Consider the following 19,343-nt stretch of genomic DNA (forward strand, 5'->3'; position numbering starts at 1 on the left):
GGCCTTTCCTTCCCTCCTATCTCTCCAAACCACACAGGTACCTTGTCAGTTCCTGCCTCTTTATTTATTATTTTTTAATGAATACATGATTTTTAAACGATAGTGACTTTTAGTTCTTAAGCAAGCTGTAGTCAAAGGGAGGGTGGGATGCTTACAGGGAAGGAGTCAATAAGGGGGGTGGTTCATGGGGGGACAACAGCAGTCACACCGTACCCTGGCCCGTGATGAAACTCGTTTCAAGCTTCTCTGATGTGCACAAGCTTCGTGGTGTGCTTTCTAATCGCCTTGTGCCTGGCTGCATCATATCAGCGCACAGGTGATTTGCCTCAGCCTTCCCACCCGCGCATAAAGGTCCCCTTCTCTCACACGTTGTTGGAGCACACAGCAACAGCAATAACAAGGGGACATTGTTTGGCTGAGGTTTGAGTGAGTCAGTAATGTGCGCCAGCGTGCCTTTAAACGGCCAAATGCATTCTACACATCCTGCACTTGTCAGCTTGTAGCTGAAGCTCCTGACACTGTCCAGGCTGCCTGTGTATGGCTTCATGAGCATGGCATCAAGGGGTTTAAGCTGGGTCACCCAGGATAATGAGGTTTTACATCCCAATGTTATATTCTTGTCTGGGAAGTAATTCCCTTGCTGCAGCAGTTTAAACAGAGCGCCTGCTTCTGAAGACGCGAGCGTCATGAACCCTTCTGGCCATCCCACGTGGATGTGATGAACATCCCTTGTGATCCACAGTGTTTTGCACCATGAAAGTACCCTTGCGGTTTATGTACTGGGTGCCCTGGTGCTCCGGTGCCAAGATAGGGATATGGGTTCCATCTATGGCCCCCCACAGTTAGGGCATCCATTGCAGCAAAGATCCACTATGACTGCATGTTTTCCAGAGTCAACCTTTGTCGCAGCAGCTTATGATTGCTTTGGCTACTTTGCATCACAGCAGCCCCACAGTAGATTTTCACTCCAATTGATTCCGACTGACGGTAGCTGTCTTGGCGTTTGCAGCTTCAGGGCTTATCGACAGCTCGCTTCTCCACTGTGAGAGCTGCTCTCATCTTGGTATTATGGCGTTTCAGGGCAGGGGAAAGCAAGTCACAAAGTTCCATGAAAGTGGCCTTACGCATGCGAAAGTTTCACAGCCACTGGGAATCGTCCCACACCTGAAAAACTGTGCGGTCCCACCAGTCCGTGCTTGTTTCCCGGGCCCAAAGTCGGCATTCAATGGCTAGAACCTGCCCCACTACCAGCAGGATGTCCAAAGCGCAGGGGCCCTTCGTTTCAGATAATTCTGTGTCCATGTCCTCATCACTCTCATCGCCGCGCTGCCCTAGCCGCCGCCTCCTCCTCGCTTGGCTTTGCAAGTCCCAGTTCAGCATAGACTGCATGAGAATGCGTGAGGTGTTTACAACGTCCACGATTGCGGTATTGATCTGAGCGGGGTCCATGCTTGCTGTGCTATGGCGTTTGGACAGCTCACCCAGGAAAAAAGGCGTGAAATGGTTGTCTGCTGCTTTCACGAGGGAAGGGGTGAGGCTGTACCCAGAACCACCCGTGACAATGATTTTTGCCCCATTGGGCACTGGGCTCTCAACCCAGAATTCCAAGGCGCAGGGGAAGCTGCGGAAACTATGGGATAGCTACGGGATAGCTACCCACAGTGCACCGCTCCAGAAATCGATGCTAGCCTTGGACCATGGATGCCCACCACGGAATTAACGTGCTTAGTGTGGCTGCGTGCACTCGACTTTATACAATCTGTTTTACAAAATCGGTTTAAGTAAAATCGGAATAAGCCCGTAGTGTAGACGTACCCTCATAGACTAACAGACGTTTTGGAGCATGAGCTTTCGTGAGTGAATACCCACTTCGTCGGATGCATCCGACGGAGTGGGTATTCACTCACGAAAGCTCATGCTCCAAAACATCTGTTAGTCTATAAGGTGCCACAGGTCCCTCCCCCCAAAGAGCCTTAACAGGCAATTTACCTATAATGGTATTTTAAAAAAATCCCTCTTAATAGCCTTCACAAAGCGAACCTCTCCCCAACACAGAAAACACATTTACTGTATGTGTCTGATCAAATGACTTACAAAAAAAAACCTCACCATGTTTTGAAATACAAAGTGACTGCTACTCAAACAGAGTAAACATATTCCACCAAAATGCACTCAGAAACCCCTAAAGGGCAAGTTTTAATCTGGAATGAACGTTCATAGTTCAGTTGCAAACTCTAAAAATAATTTCTTATAATGGAAAGTCTCTCAGACATTCCAGCCTAGTGTTGCTAGGTGTGTGTTAGGTAAATGCATTTCTGGGTAATAATTGAAACACACAAGTAATTATGCACCTTGAGGTAAAGGAAAGCATATTACTGCTTCTCAGTACAGATTATTACATTAGATTGCAGCATTTCTCAGCTATACCAGACCCTGCAGAGTTGCTAGGACATGCCTTGAACAGGTTTTTCCCCCCCCCACAGAGACAAATGTCAACATTTATTCCTGGCGCTCATTCAAAGCTTTAGTTAATAAGCACAGGTAAGAAAAAGGCCATCTGTCTGCATGAATTCTCGGCTCCTCCACTCATCCTGCTCTCAAGGCCGGTGCTACTGTTTAGGCAGCCTAGGTAATCGCCTAGGGCGCCAGGATTAATGAGCGGGCGGCATTTTGCCGGGGGGCTGGGGGGGGGGGGCGGCAGACTGCCCCAGTTGACCTGCCGTAGGCATGCCTGCGGAGGGTCCGTTGGTCCGCGGCTCTGGTCGACCTCCTGCAGGCATGCCTGTGGCAGCTCCACCGGAGCCACAGGATCAGCGCGGGGGGCGGCGAAATGGCTGTGCGCCTAGGGCTCGAGAAACCCTGGCGCCGGTCCTGCCTGCTTTCCCATGTTTTTGGTTAGTACATGACCGAGGCTGTTGTAGAATGTCTTCTGGAGCATGGAGCAGAATTCACTTATTCTAGAATTAGAGAGACTACTGGGACAAAGGATGAAAACAAAAGAGCACACATTTATGAAAGCTGGAGGGGAGTAGTGGAGGGATCAGAGTTGCATTGTAGCATTTTCACTGCCAATCTAAGAGGTCAGCACAGAAGGTGCACTGGAAAACAGCAAAGTCAGTCAGGGCTCAAGCACTATGGTTCTGAATAGCTTCTGGCTAAATGGGTATTTCTCTCTCCCCTCAGTGTTGTCCACAATGCAACTAACTACTGGCAGCAGTAGCCAGATGGCCAACCCTATAAAGCCCAACCTGCTTCCCAGAGCGTGTAACTGATTGAGAGGTCTGCATGATCTAATGTCTGCACTGGCTTTCCCAGGTGAGCTGGAACTTGGTGCTCACTGCAGCTATGCTATTAGCTGAACTACATTCCCCAAGCTTAAACCAGTGATTATTTTAGAAGCAGTAATTTACTCTTGTTTATGAGCAACATGGATTTCTGTATTTCCTCCAAACATTTATAGAAACCTCCAAGCAGCACTGGTCACTTTGGGCTAGTTTTATAATCTATTACTGACATTTTTTTCCAACACTGATTCTCGCTCAGGTCCATGTTTTATCTCTGAATTTTATCTGCAAATTCCATATGATTTAGGAATGGTGAAAAGCTAAGATCAGTGTTTCTACAGGGTGTGAGAAAAGGGGTATTAGATTCAGATATTAATGGCGGAGGCAATTTATCTCAAAGACAAGGTTTATTAAAAACTAGATAGAAATGGACTTCAGCGCAACCTCAACTTCAACTTCAGCTGCATTAAAGGCAGGGTGATTGCTGTGAGCTGCATCCCTTTGGCATGAAATGGATTAGATTTGATAAAAATGAAAAGCTTCATTGAAATATAATAGATTTTATAAATAAAAAGAGCCTCCATGTTTCAAGCATTAATGAGCAGGTAAATTAAGTCTTTGATATGAAAGGCCAAGATACGATGTTAAATATTTGCAATGAACGTGAAATGAGAGGGGATCATTTGTTGGCTTTATCCACATGCTGGTTTTACGTATTTATTCTTTAAGAGTGGTGAAACCCACCTTACTGGCAAAATAATTATAGCAACTTTAAAATCTACAAGCAGCAATCCAGAAAAATGCAATGGTAAGCAGTGCTGGAAAAAAGCTCTCTCTTCAAATGATTGGATTTCACATATTTATAGAGAACTGTTTGTATAGGGAACAATATATTGAGAGCAGTGTGGCATGGGAGCTTTCATTAGAAAATCCCGTCTCTGAAGGTGGGACTTTGGCATCACAAATATTCATTTTGCTGCCTAGAGGATTTCATGATTTTGTGCACGGAATTTACAAGCAACCTGAGAGGCCTTGCAGAACAGTGATCAGGATGCAAGTTTTTTCCAAATGTATCTTTAGAAGAACATTGTGTCCACTGTGTCCCGGAAATGCAGCATCAGACAAATCTGTGCATTTTCACAGAGTGAGAGGAAAACACTGACAATGTCCAGCAGGGCAGGATATCTAAGAACTGGATATTTCGCAGGCTTGACTTCTGTTCAGCAATAGGACCCCTGAGGCACAGCTGCCCCAGCTATGGGCAATGCCTCTTTAGGCTTGCACAGGCAGTATCACTGTAGGAACTTACCTTTTAGTTCTGGGGCAGGAGCTCTCCTGATGTGAATTCCTGCTGAAGAACTCTAGGATGCCAAGAAAGGTAAAAACATTCTACCCAACTTTTCACTAGCATCCCAGAGTGCAGTAATTTCTTCCCTCTTCTAAAACTTGAAGGATCAGATCTTTTTCACACAAAAGTGCTAGAGCTGGATGGGGAATATTTCCTGTCAGGAACAGTCTCTCTCTGATTTCTGTGGAGGCATCTCCATACCACAGCACTGATTCTCACAATGCCTGAATCTTGTCTTTTCAATAAAACTATCTCTGCATCTGTCTCCTCTCCCTTACTCCTCTGCACTTGTACCCAACTTCCATCAAGCAAATGAAATGAGCTTCACAGTCCGTCACTCACTAGATAGATTATTTTCCTAAAACCTCTGATGTCTTTATAATACCTCCTTTTTGGCTTGTTAATTTAAGAAGATATAAAACCAGACTCCGGGGCTTTGCAGCTATTTTATTACAGAAATACTTGGTGATCATGTGGCAGCACGCCCCACCCGGCAGGCTGTGCCACCATTAGTGTCCACACTGGGGAGAAATAAGCAGGCATTTTCCTTACCTTCCTCAGCAACGACAGTCAGGGTGACCACGTGACCTGCATCTTTAATCAGCTGCACTATACTGTCATGGGACAGCTCTACAATTGACTGCCTGTTCACGGCTGAGATACGGTCTCCCACTTTCAGCTTCCCACACTGATCGGCTGGGCTTCCTTCAATTACACGCCCGATCTTGTGGGGAATCACTAGGGAACCAAGAAGAGGCACGTCAGCTTTTTCAGCATACATTTTACTTGTTAATAGGCAGCTGATGTTACTGTTCATTAGTATGAAACACTACAAATGTAAACAATTGCTGTTAACTGTCTCAAATAAATCAGAATGGCTCTACCATGGAGTGCTTCTAACTTGAAAGGAACTAGCTATTTATTGTCATTGTGACCTACACATTTGAATCTGGCTAACAACAGGCAGTAGGTGGGGTTTGTATAGAGAATTCCACAAACTGTGCAATACTGGCTGTCTGAGTACTAAGAAGTGGATCTTATGGTGGTGGTTCATTTTGTTTGCAGCCAAGGTTCATTACCCTTAAAATCAGAGCAAGTTAAAATCAAGAACCTTGGCAAAAAAGGGCATCATATAATTTCAAAGAGTTTTCTCTCCATTGCATACATGGAAGGAGGCACTATCAGAGCTAATGACAATAAATCAACCCTGTTACATTGATTTGCAAGACAAACAGGAATGCATGTAAGCAGAGAAATGTTCAGAAGAATGGGGAAAAAAGGACTTCTTCTGATCTGCTCTATGTGGCTAAACCTGTAACTAGATAAAATGGAGACAGATGTAAAGCATCATTGGTTCCACTTCCAAAGCTGTTACTTAGGACTGGTCTACACTACGGGATAAAATCGATTTTAGATACGCAATTTCAACTACGTGAATAACATAACTGAAGTCGAATATCTAAAATCGATTTACTCACCCGTCTTCACCGCACGGGATCGATGTCCGCGGCTCGCCATGTCGATTCCGGAACTCCGTTGGGGTTGGTGGAGTTCCGGAATCGATATAAGCGGGCTCAGGGGTCGATATATCCTGTCTAGATTAGACGCGATATATCGATCCCAGAGCAATCGATTTTAACGCGCCGATATGGCGCGTAGTCTAGACGTGGCCTTAGTGCACCAATCTGGCAGATTACAAGAAACACAACATTACTTATGCATACCCTTCCTTAAAAGAATCTTAAAGTTTGCCATTATGAAATGCAGATTATCAAAATAAATTTCCTACCATGTCTCCTTCAGTTTATAGCAGGTGTGACATTATAGGCCAAGTGGCTCCTGATAACCTCCTCAAGGTGGCACAACTGCCAGCAGCAACTTCCACCACTGCTTGGCTGGCAGTAGGCTACCAACAGTTAATGATGCCCACTCATTGATTTGTCCTGCTGTGGTTTGCACAGGGTAGTTTTTATACTAAAACAGATTAGGCCATAAGGGGTCATGTACTGTTAAAATTTGAGTTCTAACAAGTTTTTCATCTAAAACAAATTTTACTTGTGCCAATTAATTAAACAAAATAAATATATCAGCTTTGTGGATTATTTGGGCTACATCAGATGTACTGAGCAGGATGTCAATCTATAAACTGGATATTTGGGCGTTACTGGAATGTGTTTTTTAGATTCTCCACAATGTGCAAGGTGCTATGTGAACAGGAGAGAAGGTATGGTCCGTTATCTAAAGGGCACACACAGACATAAGGGACGGAAGGGGGGTAACAACATAAGGTATTTGGCAACTGACCAAGTGTTTTAATATCAATGTTAAAAAAAAATTAGATAGAGGATTCCCCAAGTACTCATGAAAGAGCCACACTCAGCCAGTTAGTGTCTTGCAAACAAACATTGCCATGAAAGGGGGTATTTTAGAGGATGTGAAGGAGGAGAAAGCAGCGGCCCTACAGAACATCTCAAGAAAGGCAGTCCATCCATAAATACATTATATATAATAAAATTAATATGGCTAATATAATGTTACAGCAAATAAAAAGTGGAAGTTAAATTGTGAAAAAAGTATGCATTCCTATGGACTGTGTATACTGAGTGGAATACCACCCAGTTCTTATATAATGCCTTTGATTAGTAGATCAATAGGAGCTAGGCATCAAGAAGGCATGGATAAATAGGTTGCTGAAGCTGGTATGACCGCAGAGTGGGGAAGAGGGTCACCATGAAAACAGAAAAGAGAAGTTGAATAGGAAAGGGCAAAACTTTACAGAATCCTAAGGGTGATTATGGGAACCCTACCAGCCCACTAGTACCAAGGAGCATTTGTACTGTTCAGATGCTGCTGGAGTCTTGGCCTGACTGATCCTCCTCTTGGCTACAGTCATTCGTAACAAGACTGATCCCAATGTGCCTCTTTCAGGAATGACACATGGGACCAGGCAGTGCCATGGTGTGGAGTTCCAGTCTGGGATACATTGGGACAGGTGTGTTCCTTTTCCAGTTCCCAGGTATCTCTCTGCTGTAGTAGGGAGTGTGCAAAGTCCAAGGTTTACAAACAGCTTTACACTGCACACTCTGAGAAACTTCCATCTCCACGGTCATTTTCCCTTCATTACAGCTTGCCAGACAGTCCTATACATGAACAAGCCAACTATGACAGATCCACTGGAACCACAAAAAAACCCACACAGCATGCAAATCCAGCAGAGTGATGGAAAAATATTAACCAGGCAAAGCCACTAAGAGCCTTCCCCTGGCACACAAGAGCTATTATTATGCCTAAATGAAAACCTTTAAAGGAAGCAGATCACATCTGCACGGAATGAATAAAATCTTATGCATCAGGATTCTCTGAGGCAATTTGTTCTGCCATATGCAAGAGGCTGGTTTCTTTCTTGCTTGCTTAAAAGTACTGAAGCATCCTTTGGAGGGAGGAATAGCTACAAAGAGCCAGCTTGATGCAGCAATGGGAAACCTAGGCGCACAGATTGTTTTTTGACCCTGTGACATGTACAGTATAAATACCCAGCAATACTTAAGTACACTAGGGAAGGAAAATAAAACCTTCAGACAACATATTCACTTTAGAATGTGGCTCACGACAGTGGTGCAGGGTATAGTCAGACAGAATGCAAAGGTGAGCCAGAGAAGTAAAGGTTCTGGACAAAGATTTTCCCTACTTCTGGATTTCTGGGCTTCAAGATGGATCTGCACCCATAACCCCCTGGTGTTTTCCATAAAGTAAGTTTTAACCAGCCCTAGAGCTCAGCTTATCCAGGCTGCTCACTTCACTGCCACTCTCCTTAATACACTCCTTTAGGGGCCAAAGCAATGGGACTGGGAAAGAGAAGGGGAAGCAGAAAGTAAGGGAGAGGGAGAGTATTTTTAAGGGCCTCATTCACATTAGTCACTTTCCCAGGACCGGACCAAACAATGGGTTGGTTATAGGAGGGGGCAGAACTAAGAAGCTTCCAACGGGCAGAGGAAAGTTCCCCTGGTAGCAAAATATGATCATCCTTTTCTCAGAAATACAATACTTTTCTTCAGGCATCTCTTTGGCAGAGATCAGCCAGTATCTCTGCTCCCACAGACTCTACCAACTAGCAAGATCTGAAGTGATGCTAATGGAAAACTGTAGGTTGGTGGTTGATGATCTGTAAGTCAATACAGCAAATTGCACTCAACAGCTCATGTGAGGCCAATGCACCAGCAGGAAGCCGACAGAAACCTCAGCTCATTGTGCTGCCTGAGCTACAATACACTGGTGCCAGAGGAACTTCACATTAAATCAAAGCCCATCTGTCAGGCCTGGTCTATACTACACGTTTAAACTGAATTTAGCAGCGTTAAACCGATTTAACCCTGCACCCATCCACACAATGAGGCCCTTTATATCGATAAAAAGGGCTCTTTAAACCGATTTCTGTACTCCTCCCCGACGAGAGGAGTAGTGCTGAAATCGGTATTGCCATGTTGGATTAGAGTTAGTGTGGCCCGCAAATCGACAGTATTGGCCTCCGGGCAGTATCTCACAGTGCACCATTGTGACCGCTCTGGAAAGCGATCCGAACTCGGCTGCACTGGCCAGGTATATAGGAAAAGCCCCGTGAACTTTTGAATTTCATTTCCTGTTTGCCCAGCGTGGAGCTCTGATCAGCATGGGTGCTCTATCAGAGCTTTGTTACAGAAGACAAAATGACAAAGCATTTGAAAAAATCTTCAGGCTATGATAGACAGAGTCCACAGCACAATGCTGTGTGACAAGCGTAATGGAAAGCCAAGAATCAAATGGACGCTCATGGAGGGAGGGAGGGGGTACTGAGGACTCCAGCTATCCCACAGTCCCCGCAGTCTCCAAAAAGCATTTGTATTCTTGGCTGAGCTCCCAATGCCTGAAGGGTCAAAAACATTTTCCCAGGTGTTTCAGCGGTATATTTTGTCAATTTACACCCTTCCCCTGCCCCTGAAAGGGAAAAAGTTTCCTATTCTCGCCTTTTTTCAGTGTCACCCTATGTCTACTGCATGCTTGCTGGTAGACCGGCGTCGCTGCGCGTTGAACACCAGCCCCCTTCCTGGTGGCAGACGCGTACATAGTGCTGCTATCCATTTCATCTCAAGCCTGTTGAGTGCTCCTGGCTGGCCTCGGAGGTCGGCCTGGCGGCCCTGGGGTAAAATTGGAGATGATTCCTGTCATCCAGCAGATGGTGCAGAAGCAGCTGAACCCTCTTCATATCATAGCAACTGGAGGCTGAGCTCCATTAGCCGCCCACCCCCTTTCATGTGCTAAAGAAAAATTTTCTGTACTTGCCTGACATCATTAGCTGTGGAACTGGGCTCTCTCCCGTCACCCGTTTAATGTCTGCCAGACTATCATAGCCAGCTGGAGGATTCCTCCCTCATTTTATCTCACTAAAAAGTCCAGTGATTCTTTTCCTGCATTCTTTATTACTTTCATCACACAAATGGGGGAACACTGCCACGGTAGCCAGGAGGTTGGGGAGAGGGAAGCAAACCAGGTGGGTATGTTGAGGGGCACCCACCTAGTAATGAGCACTACCTCTCACTACTGCGGGATCTCTGGGGCTCTGACACAGAGCGGCTGTGCTCTCTGGTTCTCTAGTATACTTACCCCATATTCTAGGCAGGACTGACTATTTTTAAACAAGACATAAAGAAGGGAATGACCAGGAGTCATTCCCATTTTTGTCCATGCGCCCCCGGCCGACCTCAGCAAGGCCAGCCAGGAGCACCCATGACAGCAGCAGACGGTACAGAACGACTGATAACCGTCATCTCATTGCCAATTCACAATGGCATGGCAGACGGTGCAATAAGGATGGTAACCGTCTCTGCTACATTGCAAAGGCAAATTAATGCTGCTGTGTAGCACTGCAGTATTGTGTTTGTCAGCAGCATCCAGTACACATACGGTGACAGTGACAAAAGGCAAAAACGGGCTCCATGGTTGCCATGCTATGGTGTCTGCCAGGGCAATCCAGAGAAAAAGGGTGCGAAATGATTATATGCCGTTGCTTTCATGGAGGAAGGATTGAGTGATGACATTTACCCAGAATCACCCGTGACACTGTTTTTGCATTGGGATCTCAACTCAGAATTCCAATGGGCGAGGGAGATGTAGGAACTATGGGATAGCTACAGAATAGCTACCCGCAGTGCAATGCTCCAGAAATCGATGCTAGCCTCGGTACATGGACGTACACCGCCGAATTAATGTGCGTAGTGTGGCTGCATGCACTCAACTTTATACAATCTGTTTTACAAAACCGGTTTATATAAAATCGGAATAATCCCATGTAGACATACCCTCAGTGTGCTGCCTTTCCATGCAACCAGAGCTGCCTTTAATTTATCTGGATCCCTGAAGGTGTAGCAAAGATGGTTCTCCTCTGCAAGGATCTTTACAGTCTCTCACAATGGCTCTTGGACCAGCTGCCCATAAAACTCCACATGTACAGCACATAATTTGCAGTAATCGCATTTCTGCCTTAGAATGTAACCAAAGATCGACTGGTTCCAGCTGTCCCTTTCACTGATGCTCTTCCTGTCGCAACTGAAATTTCACCTGAAATCCCTTATGTACACCTAAAGCCCAGTGGAGGGAGAAGGTGTGTCTGTCCTCTTCCTAACTTTATTGCAATTGCTCTCCCAGACATGCTTCACTGAAAGGAAACGGATGGTGAATGGAAAGAGAGGGGTGCCGAATTATGTACTTAATAGGATATCAAACTATGACAGCAAATCTCAAACACTTTCTGAAAGTCATCGGAAACCTGACCTTAATTTACCATTCAGGCTTGCAATTAATGAGCTAGCAAACACTTGTTATCTGCCATAAAGGAGCACACATTGATGCCCCTCAATTTTTACCTCCATTTAAAGATTTAATTGTATTGTCTTTAATTTATTCTCCCATTTTTAAAGCCTACATTTTAAATATAATTTATGTAAGAGTTACCTGTGATGAGAAAAGCATCACAGGATTGTAGAGTTACAACTACTGATGAATTATCTTGTGTAAAATATCCCAGTTTTATATCTCAGTGGGTTCATTTTAAGACATTAATAAATGGTCTGGAAAAGGGGTTGAGCAGTAAGGTGGTCAAATTTGCAGATGATACAAAATGACTCAAGACTGTTAAATTCGAAGCGGACTGTGAAGAATTACAAAGGGATCTCATTAAGCTGAGTGACTGGACAACAAAATGGCAGATGAAATTCAGTTTTGAGAAGAGCAAAGTAGAGCTGTCGATTAATCTCAGTTAACTCAAAAAAATAGCAATTAAAAATTTAATCTTGATTAATCGCAGTTTTAAAATCACACTGTTAAACAAAATACCAATCGAAATTTATTAACTATTTTCAATGTTTTTCTACATTTTCAAATATATCGATTTTAATTACAACACAGAATACAAAGTGTACAGTGCTCAGCTTATGTTACTTTTGATTACAAATATTTGTACTATAAAAGTGACAAACAAAAGAAATAGTATTTTTCAATTTGCCTCATACAAGCACACCACTATCTCAATATAACACCACCCGATATAACACGAATTTGGATATAACGCGGTAAAGCAGTGCTCCGCACTCTGTTGGATCAAAGCAAGTTCAATATAACATGGTTTCATCTATAATGCGGTAAGATTTTTTGGCTCCCAAAGACAGCGTTATATCGAAGTAGAGGTGTACTGTAGTGCAATCTCCTTATTGTGAAAGTGCAATTTACAAAGGCAGATTTTTTTTTTTTTGCTACGTAACTGCACTCAAAAACAAAACAATGTAAAACTTGAGAGCCTACAAGTCCACTCAGTCCTAATTCTTGTTCAGCCAATCACTAAGAGAAACAAGTTTGTTAACATTTATAGGACTAATGGTGCCCACTCCTTTTTTACAATAAGTGAGAACAGGTGTTTGCGTAGCACTTTTGTTGCCAGCAGTGCAAGATATTTACGTGCCAGATATGCTAACAGTCACATGTCTCTTCATGACGACCCAGCACATGTTGTTTGATATAAGAACACTTTCACGGCAGATTTGACAAAACACAAAGAAGGTTCCAATATCAGATTTCTAAATACAGGTACAGCACTCAACCCAAGATTTAAGTATCTGAAGTGCCTTCCAAAATCTGAGAGGAATGAGGTGTGGAGCGTGCTTTCAGAAGTCTCAAAAGAGCAACACTCTGATGTAGAAACTACAGAACCCAAACCACCAAAAAAGAAAATCAATCTTCTGTTGGCGGCATCTGACTGAGATGATGAAAATGAACATGTGTCGGCCTGCACTGCTTTGGATCTTTATCAAGCAGAATCCTTCATCAGCATGGACGCATGCTCTCTAGAATGGTAGTTGAAGCATGAAGGGATATATGAATCTTTAGCGCATCCGGCTACAACAATGCAATGCAGACGCCTGTTCTCACTTTCAGGTGACTTTGTAAACAAGAAGTGGGCAGCGTTATCTCCTGCAAATGTAAAAAAAACTTGTCTGTCCGAGTGATTGGCTGAACAAGAAGTAGGACTGAGTGGACTTGCAGGCTCTAAAGTTTTACATTGTTTATTTTTGAATGCAGGTTTTTTTGTACGTAATTCTACATTTGCAAGTTCAACTTTCATGATAAAGAGATTGCACTACAGTATTTGTATTAGGTGAACTGAAAAATACTGTTTCTTTTGTTTTTACAGTGCAAAGACTTGTAGTCAAAAATAAATATGAAGTGAGCATTGTACACTTTTGATTTCAATTACAACAAAGAATACATATATTTGAGCATGTAGGAAACACCCAAAAATATTTAAATAATTGGTATTCTATTGTTCAAGAGTGTGATTAATCATGATTAATTTTTTTAAAATCGCTTAACAGCCATAGTGCAAAGTAATGCACATTGGAAAATATAATCCCAACTATATATACAAAACGATGGGAATCGTGGATAGTTTTTTTTGCAAACGTCTGCCCAGTGTGCAGCGGCAGTCAAAAAAGCTAACAGAATATGAGGAACCACTAGGAAAGGAATAGCAAATATGACAGAAAATATCACAATGTATATCTGATTCACCCAGACCTTGAATGCTGCATTCAGCTTCAGTGACTTCACCTCAAAAAGAGACAATTAGAATTGAAAAAACTACAGAGAAGGGCAACAAAAATGATTAGGGGTATGGAACAGCTTCCATCACAGAAGAGATTAAAAAAGGGGACTATTTAGTTTAGAAAAAAAGACGAGTAAGATGGGATATGATAGAGGTCTATACAAACATTAATGGCATGGAGAAAGTAAATAAGGAAGTGTTATCTACATCTTCTTCTAAGACAAGGACTAGGGGTCACCAAATGAAATTAATAGGCAGCAGGTTTAAAATGAACAAAAGGAAGCCTTTCTTCACACAATGCACAGTCAACCTGTGGAACTCCTTTCCAGAGGATGTTATGAATGCAAAGACTATAACAGGGTTAAAAAAAGAGCTAGATAACTTCAAGGAGGATAGGTCCAACGGCTATTAGCCAGGATGGGCAGGGACTCAACCTCATGCTCCAAACCTCTGATTGCCAGAAGCTGGAACTCAATGACAGGGCCTGGATCACTAGATGATTCCCTGTTCCGTTCATTCCCTCTGAAGCATCTGGTATTGGTCACTGTCGGAAGACAGGACACTGGGCTAGATGGACCCTTGGTCTGACCCAGAATGGTCATTCCAATGTAAGATGTGGCAAAGACGTTCCAGCATAATGCAATCTACTGATATATCAGTGTTTCTTATTTACAAGCAGTAAAAACAGCCTGGGACTGCTACCTTAGCACTTCCAATGCTGAAACAGGGATCCGGGTATCTTCTGTTTCCCACTTTAAAAACAAAACAAAAACCTACTTTCATTGCAGTTTCAACTAGATGAAAGAATTTCCGGATGGTATTCTGACAAGAATGTTCTAATGATGCAGTATCAGGATTACACAGTAGACTTCTGCTTATTTATTATTAATCATTTTTCTAATCATCCAACTTTGACAAGGCAACAGAAAATCAGTCCAAAGTGGTAGTTTTTCATATCAATAACACAGGTCACATAATCATAATACAGCATCAGAGAGTGACAGCTCCTGTCCCAAGTGTTACTACAGGCCTGCACAATTCGTAAAGCGGTGAGGGCCATAGTACTGGAAAGAAAACAGCTGAGGGCTGAACTCCCCCATGCCCCCACTGCCGAAACACGTCCCCTTCAGCCCCCCTGAAACACAACACACATCCCAGCGCCGCCCGCCCGCTCGGTTTGTCATCCCCCCACAAAATAAGGGGAGAGGAAAAGGGGGACAGTTTGAAGGGATTTTCTGGGGCTATGAGCTAAGCCGGGGAGGGGAAAGGAGGGCAGTGTGAAGGGATTGGATGTGACTGTCCAACACAAACACAGTGGACGCAGGGAGCCGGGGGGGGGGGGAGTGGGGGGGCAGCTGTGTATTAGGGTCAGGGTGGGAAGGTCCTTTGGACCAGGGAAGTGGGGCAGCAGTGGGGGTAGCGCAGGTGTAACACCCCCCTTCCCCCCCAGCGATTTCCTTGGCCGCCCACAGATTAGTTCAACCCCATTCCCCCATTCACTAACAGAGGTCGCTCTGGGAGCAAACCAGCGCAGTAGCCACCCCTGCACCCAACTGAACGGGGGTTGGGGGGGGCTTTAAGCCCAATCCTCCCCTGAACCTCCAAGCTGCGACTCGAGCCTAGCGCTAGGTTGCCCCTCCCTTCACTGGGGCTTACTGGCTTGCTCCCTGTCCCCTGACTGCCCCAATCCCTCTCCACACCCCATGTCCCCTGACAGCCCCCATAGAACTCCCCGACCCATCCAACCCTCCCCCACCCCGACAGGGAACCCCCCCCCCAGAAACTGTTGACCCATCCAAAAAAAAAATTTCCCCTCTCGCCTGCTCCTTATCCCGGACTGCTGCTCCGATCCCTCTCCACAACCCGCGTCCCCACTCCATCCAACCCTCTCCCCGCCCCGACAGACCCCCCCTCAGAACTCCCGACCCATTCAATCCTCCCCCTGCTCCTTGTCCCAACTGATCTGATCCCCCTCCAACATCCTCACCTCTCCCTAGACACTGACTCACCCCAATCCTTCCCCTGCCCTAACAGCCCCCCCCCCAGAACTCCCAACCCATCCAAATTCTGCCCCTGCTCCTTGTCCCACTGGACTGCTCTTGATCCTCTCCACCCACCTGACAGGCCCGCCCCCCAAACTTTTCCAACCAATCCATCCAACCCTCCTCCTGCTCCCTGACTGCCCCTCCTGGGACTCCCCTTACCACCACTCTGCTCCAGCTGCTGGCTCCACGTGCAGCCAACCACACAAGCTGCCAAGCGCAGAACCCCTCCCCGGCAGAATGCTGCGATAGGATGCTGGGGGGAGGAGGGACTGTGCCTGCTGGAGGCTAATGGGAACAGCTAAATCAGGCCCAGGTGCTCAATCAGCCATGCTGCACTCTGTGTGAGGGGAAGGGAGGGGAAGGAGGAAAAATCGCGGATGAGTGCACCGGCCCTGGGCGAACCCAACCCACAGCTATAGCACATGATTTTATAAAACAGAAGTCAGCATCTCTCGTACTGAGCTACTACTGAAGCAACACTCAACTCCACAGCTGTTCACTCTTTCACGACCTTCACCGATACTTTGCACTTTTTTGTTTTAAACTTCATTAAAAATGCATTCTTTTAGCCACGACTTCAAATCATTTTAAGTCAAAATGTATATCATGTAAACTCAACAACATAATGAGACAATGATCTTCTTTCAGAGTCACTGCTTTTGTCTGTATTTCTGCTCTTTCACAGTATAATAAACTTAAGAGAAATAAAGCAGAGCAAAATGTCAGTGTAAATTGTCTGGGCTGGAAAAAAGGGCATCCCTTTCCTCACATACAAACATTCAAGTCATTATTACAGTAAGTGCTATGGGATCATTAGGGCAGTTACTGGGAAAGTGATTCACAGCAGGGGACAGAAGAGATTTAAGTAAGGTGTTTCAGATCACTGGGGTACAGATACCTGTGTGTCCACATCTCAGGGAGAAAAAACAAGGAAGTAACTTGCTGTGCCCTGGGTAAATCCACTGAGCAGTCCGGCATCCCTTTTGTGTTACAAGGCTCAGCCCGGCTGTAAGCTCTTCATTCTCTATGAATCGAGAACCATATCCATTTCTCCAATTCTCACTAAGGGGAACAATGCCAACCAACGGCCCTAGTTATAGATTGACCATCCCTTTTCATTTTTACAACCAAACTACTCAAATCTTGGCCAAAGGTATCTGAGAAGAGTGTGGAAGTCATCTCATAAAGGTCACCAGTTTGTGAAAGGTAGGCGCATCTGTCTATGCAGAGGTGGTGTTAATAACCGCTGCCTGGCAAGGCTCTGGGAGTCTGGCAGCCAGGATCACACTCAATAAAAAACTGTATTTGATTATAAAGAATGGGCACGTCTTTTAAATTACTCTAGTGCTAGGGGTCAGAAATCTTTCCATTAATTAGGGAGAATTTCAGATGCCTCCCTCAAGCAGCTTGTCTCTTATTGCTACTTACAAGATACCTTCTTTATTTTCATGCAGTCCACTCAGCTCTTTATCTTAGCAACTGATCCATCAGACAAATCCACAAGTTAGAACCTAAGACACGCTACATTGCTTAGGATAATATCTCCAGTTTGTAACATGTCACAAGACAGATACAGAATGTTCTCCTGACTAATTCCTCCATTGCTTTCTTCGAAATACTGAGATAGCCAGAGACCTTGCCAATAAGCTACACACTCTGAATGGATGTCACAGGTCTAAGTTTGTAACTATACTTCTATTAGCAAGAGATTTATCCATGCACTAACTACCCAATAGCTGATTTTATCTATTGGGCACTGCTGTACAGAGAGTGTAAAGAGTACATGTGCGCATATTTGTTCTCTGCATCCAGTGGTGTAGTGGTAAAAAAAAAGGTGAGTAAACTAATCTAAACTGCAAAGAGTCCTGTGGCACTTCATAGACTAACAGACGTTTTGGAGCATGAGCTTTCGTGGGTGAATACCCACTTCGTCGGATGGGCTCATGCTCCAAAATGTCTGTTAGTCTATAAGGTGCCACAGGACTCTCCGTTGCTTTTACAGATCCAGACTAACACGGCTACCCCTCTGATACTAATCTAAACTAAGTTCGATATTCCTCAAATGAGAAGCGGGCAAACTTCTGTTTACCTGCATTTACCATGGACTACACTGGTGCATTCATTACCACACTCATCGCAGTCTGACCACCTTACACAGTCTGAAAGTCAGCCAATCACAAGGATACATTTCTCTCTCTCTTCTCCTGCCCCGGTATTGGTAAGGAGTGATTTCCCTCCCCCACTTCAGTTGTAGCACATGCAAAAAACTTTCTACAAAATGTACAAATGAGAGAAACCATATTCCCTTTTGTGAGTGAGACAGACTTAGCCTTTAGCCGCTGAAGCTGTGAACAGTATGACAACTGAAACAACAGATCACAGCACAGTAGGTGGTTGGACATGGAAAATAAACACCATCCTAGGAAAGAAGAATCTCCTGGCAGTCCCCAGCCCTGAATGCTATTGGCAATAACTGCTTGCAGCTTTGGAAGGCAGAACTATGAGTTAAACCAATTAATTTCCCCCACTCAGGCATCAGTGGAGCAGGTGACACCAACACACAAGTATCAGCTCTTACCGCCAGGAGGAGGTTTGTTTTTTGAGGTGAGGATGACAAAGCCAAATCCTTCATTCTCTTTCCGCTGTAGCCGGACATCATAGGCATCTGGGGGCTGTCTGCTTGTGACCTCTACCCGGTTCAGCCGGGGAGATCCATTTTGAGTGGAAATGGGCAGCTGCGACTCCTCCTCTTCTGGCTGTTTCTCGCCTACAAACACCACAAAAATAAAGTATAAGGTAGAATCAGTAAGAATGCTGTGGAGCTGGTTAACTACAAGGATAAACATGATCAGATCACTAACAGAATGGAGAAGCACCTCCCGTCCCACTGGGGGCTTATTAACAAGGCAACTGAAACCAGATAGAATCAGAATACAGGGTAGAACCATTTACACTTTGGGCTGAAGTTGCTACAGAGGGTTAAAAATGTTTGCCAACTCCATTCTGCAATCCACACTTATAACTCAGAGGTAGCGCTCAGTTGCTGATGCCCTTAATAATGCTAGCCTAACCTTGGTTGTCTCTTCGGGGGCTCTTTTTTGGCAGCACAATTTTCCTGTGTGGTGTAAGCACAAGATCTATGGCAGAAACCCACCTTAAAACTGGGACTATGCTATTTTCATTGCAGAGAACCAACTGTTTATCTCAAAAGGTTTACCAATATTTTAAAGGGTAATTCAAATGTTGAAGCCCAGCCTCCTCAATGGAAAACTAACAAAATCCCAGTCTTGAAGCATTGCCTGTGAGGACCATGTCACATCAGGGAATTCAGAGGAAAACAAAGCTGTACAATGAAGAGATTTCTCTTTTTCTTTCTTTTTAAATTAAATAAAAGGATAAATAAACCAGAGACTAGAGGCAGAGTTGGCCCTGATGCATACGAAGCCATGTAAGCTTTTCAAGATCTCTGAATCAGACCCTCTCTTTCAGGAGCATGTTACACTGTTAAAATTACACTGTCAGGGAGGCAATGCAACCTG

General features: G+C 44.5%; 1 protein-coding gene across 1 annotated transcript in view; it reads right to left on the reverse strand.

The window, feature by feature from the left end:
- MAGI3 (membrane associated guanylate kinase, WW and PDZ domain containing 3) overlaps positions 1 to 19,343 on the reverse strand; it is a 227,699-nt gene that overhangs the window by 15,372 nt on the left and 192,984 nt on the right. The window contains 2 exon segments of the mRNA XM_032766590.2: positions 5,185 to 5,370; positions 18,383 to 18,571. Of these exon segments, the coding sequence (XP_032622481.2) occupies positions 5,185 to 5,370; positions 18,383 to 18,571 (375 nt within the window).

This window comes from Chelonoidis abingdonii, chromosome 4 (genome assembly GCF_003597395.2).
Source record: "Chelonoidis abingdonii isolate Lonesome George chromosome 4, CheloAbing_2.0, whole genome shotgun sequence".
Lineage (NCBI taxonomy): Eukaryota > Metazoa > Chordata > Testudines > Testudinidae > Chelonoidis > Chelonoidis abingdonii.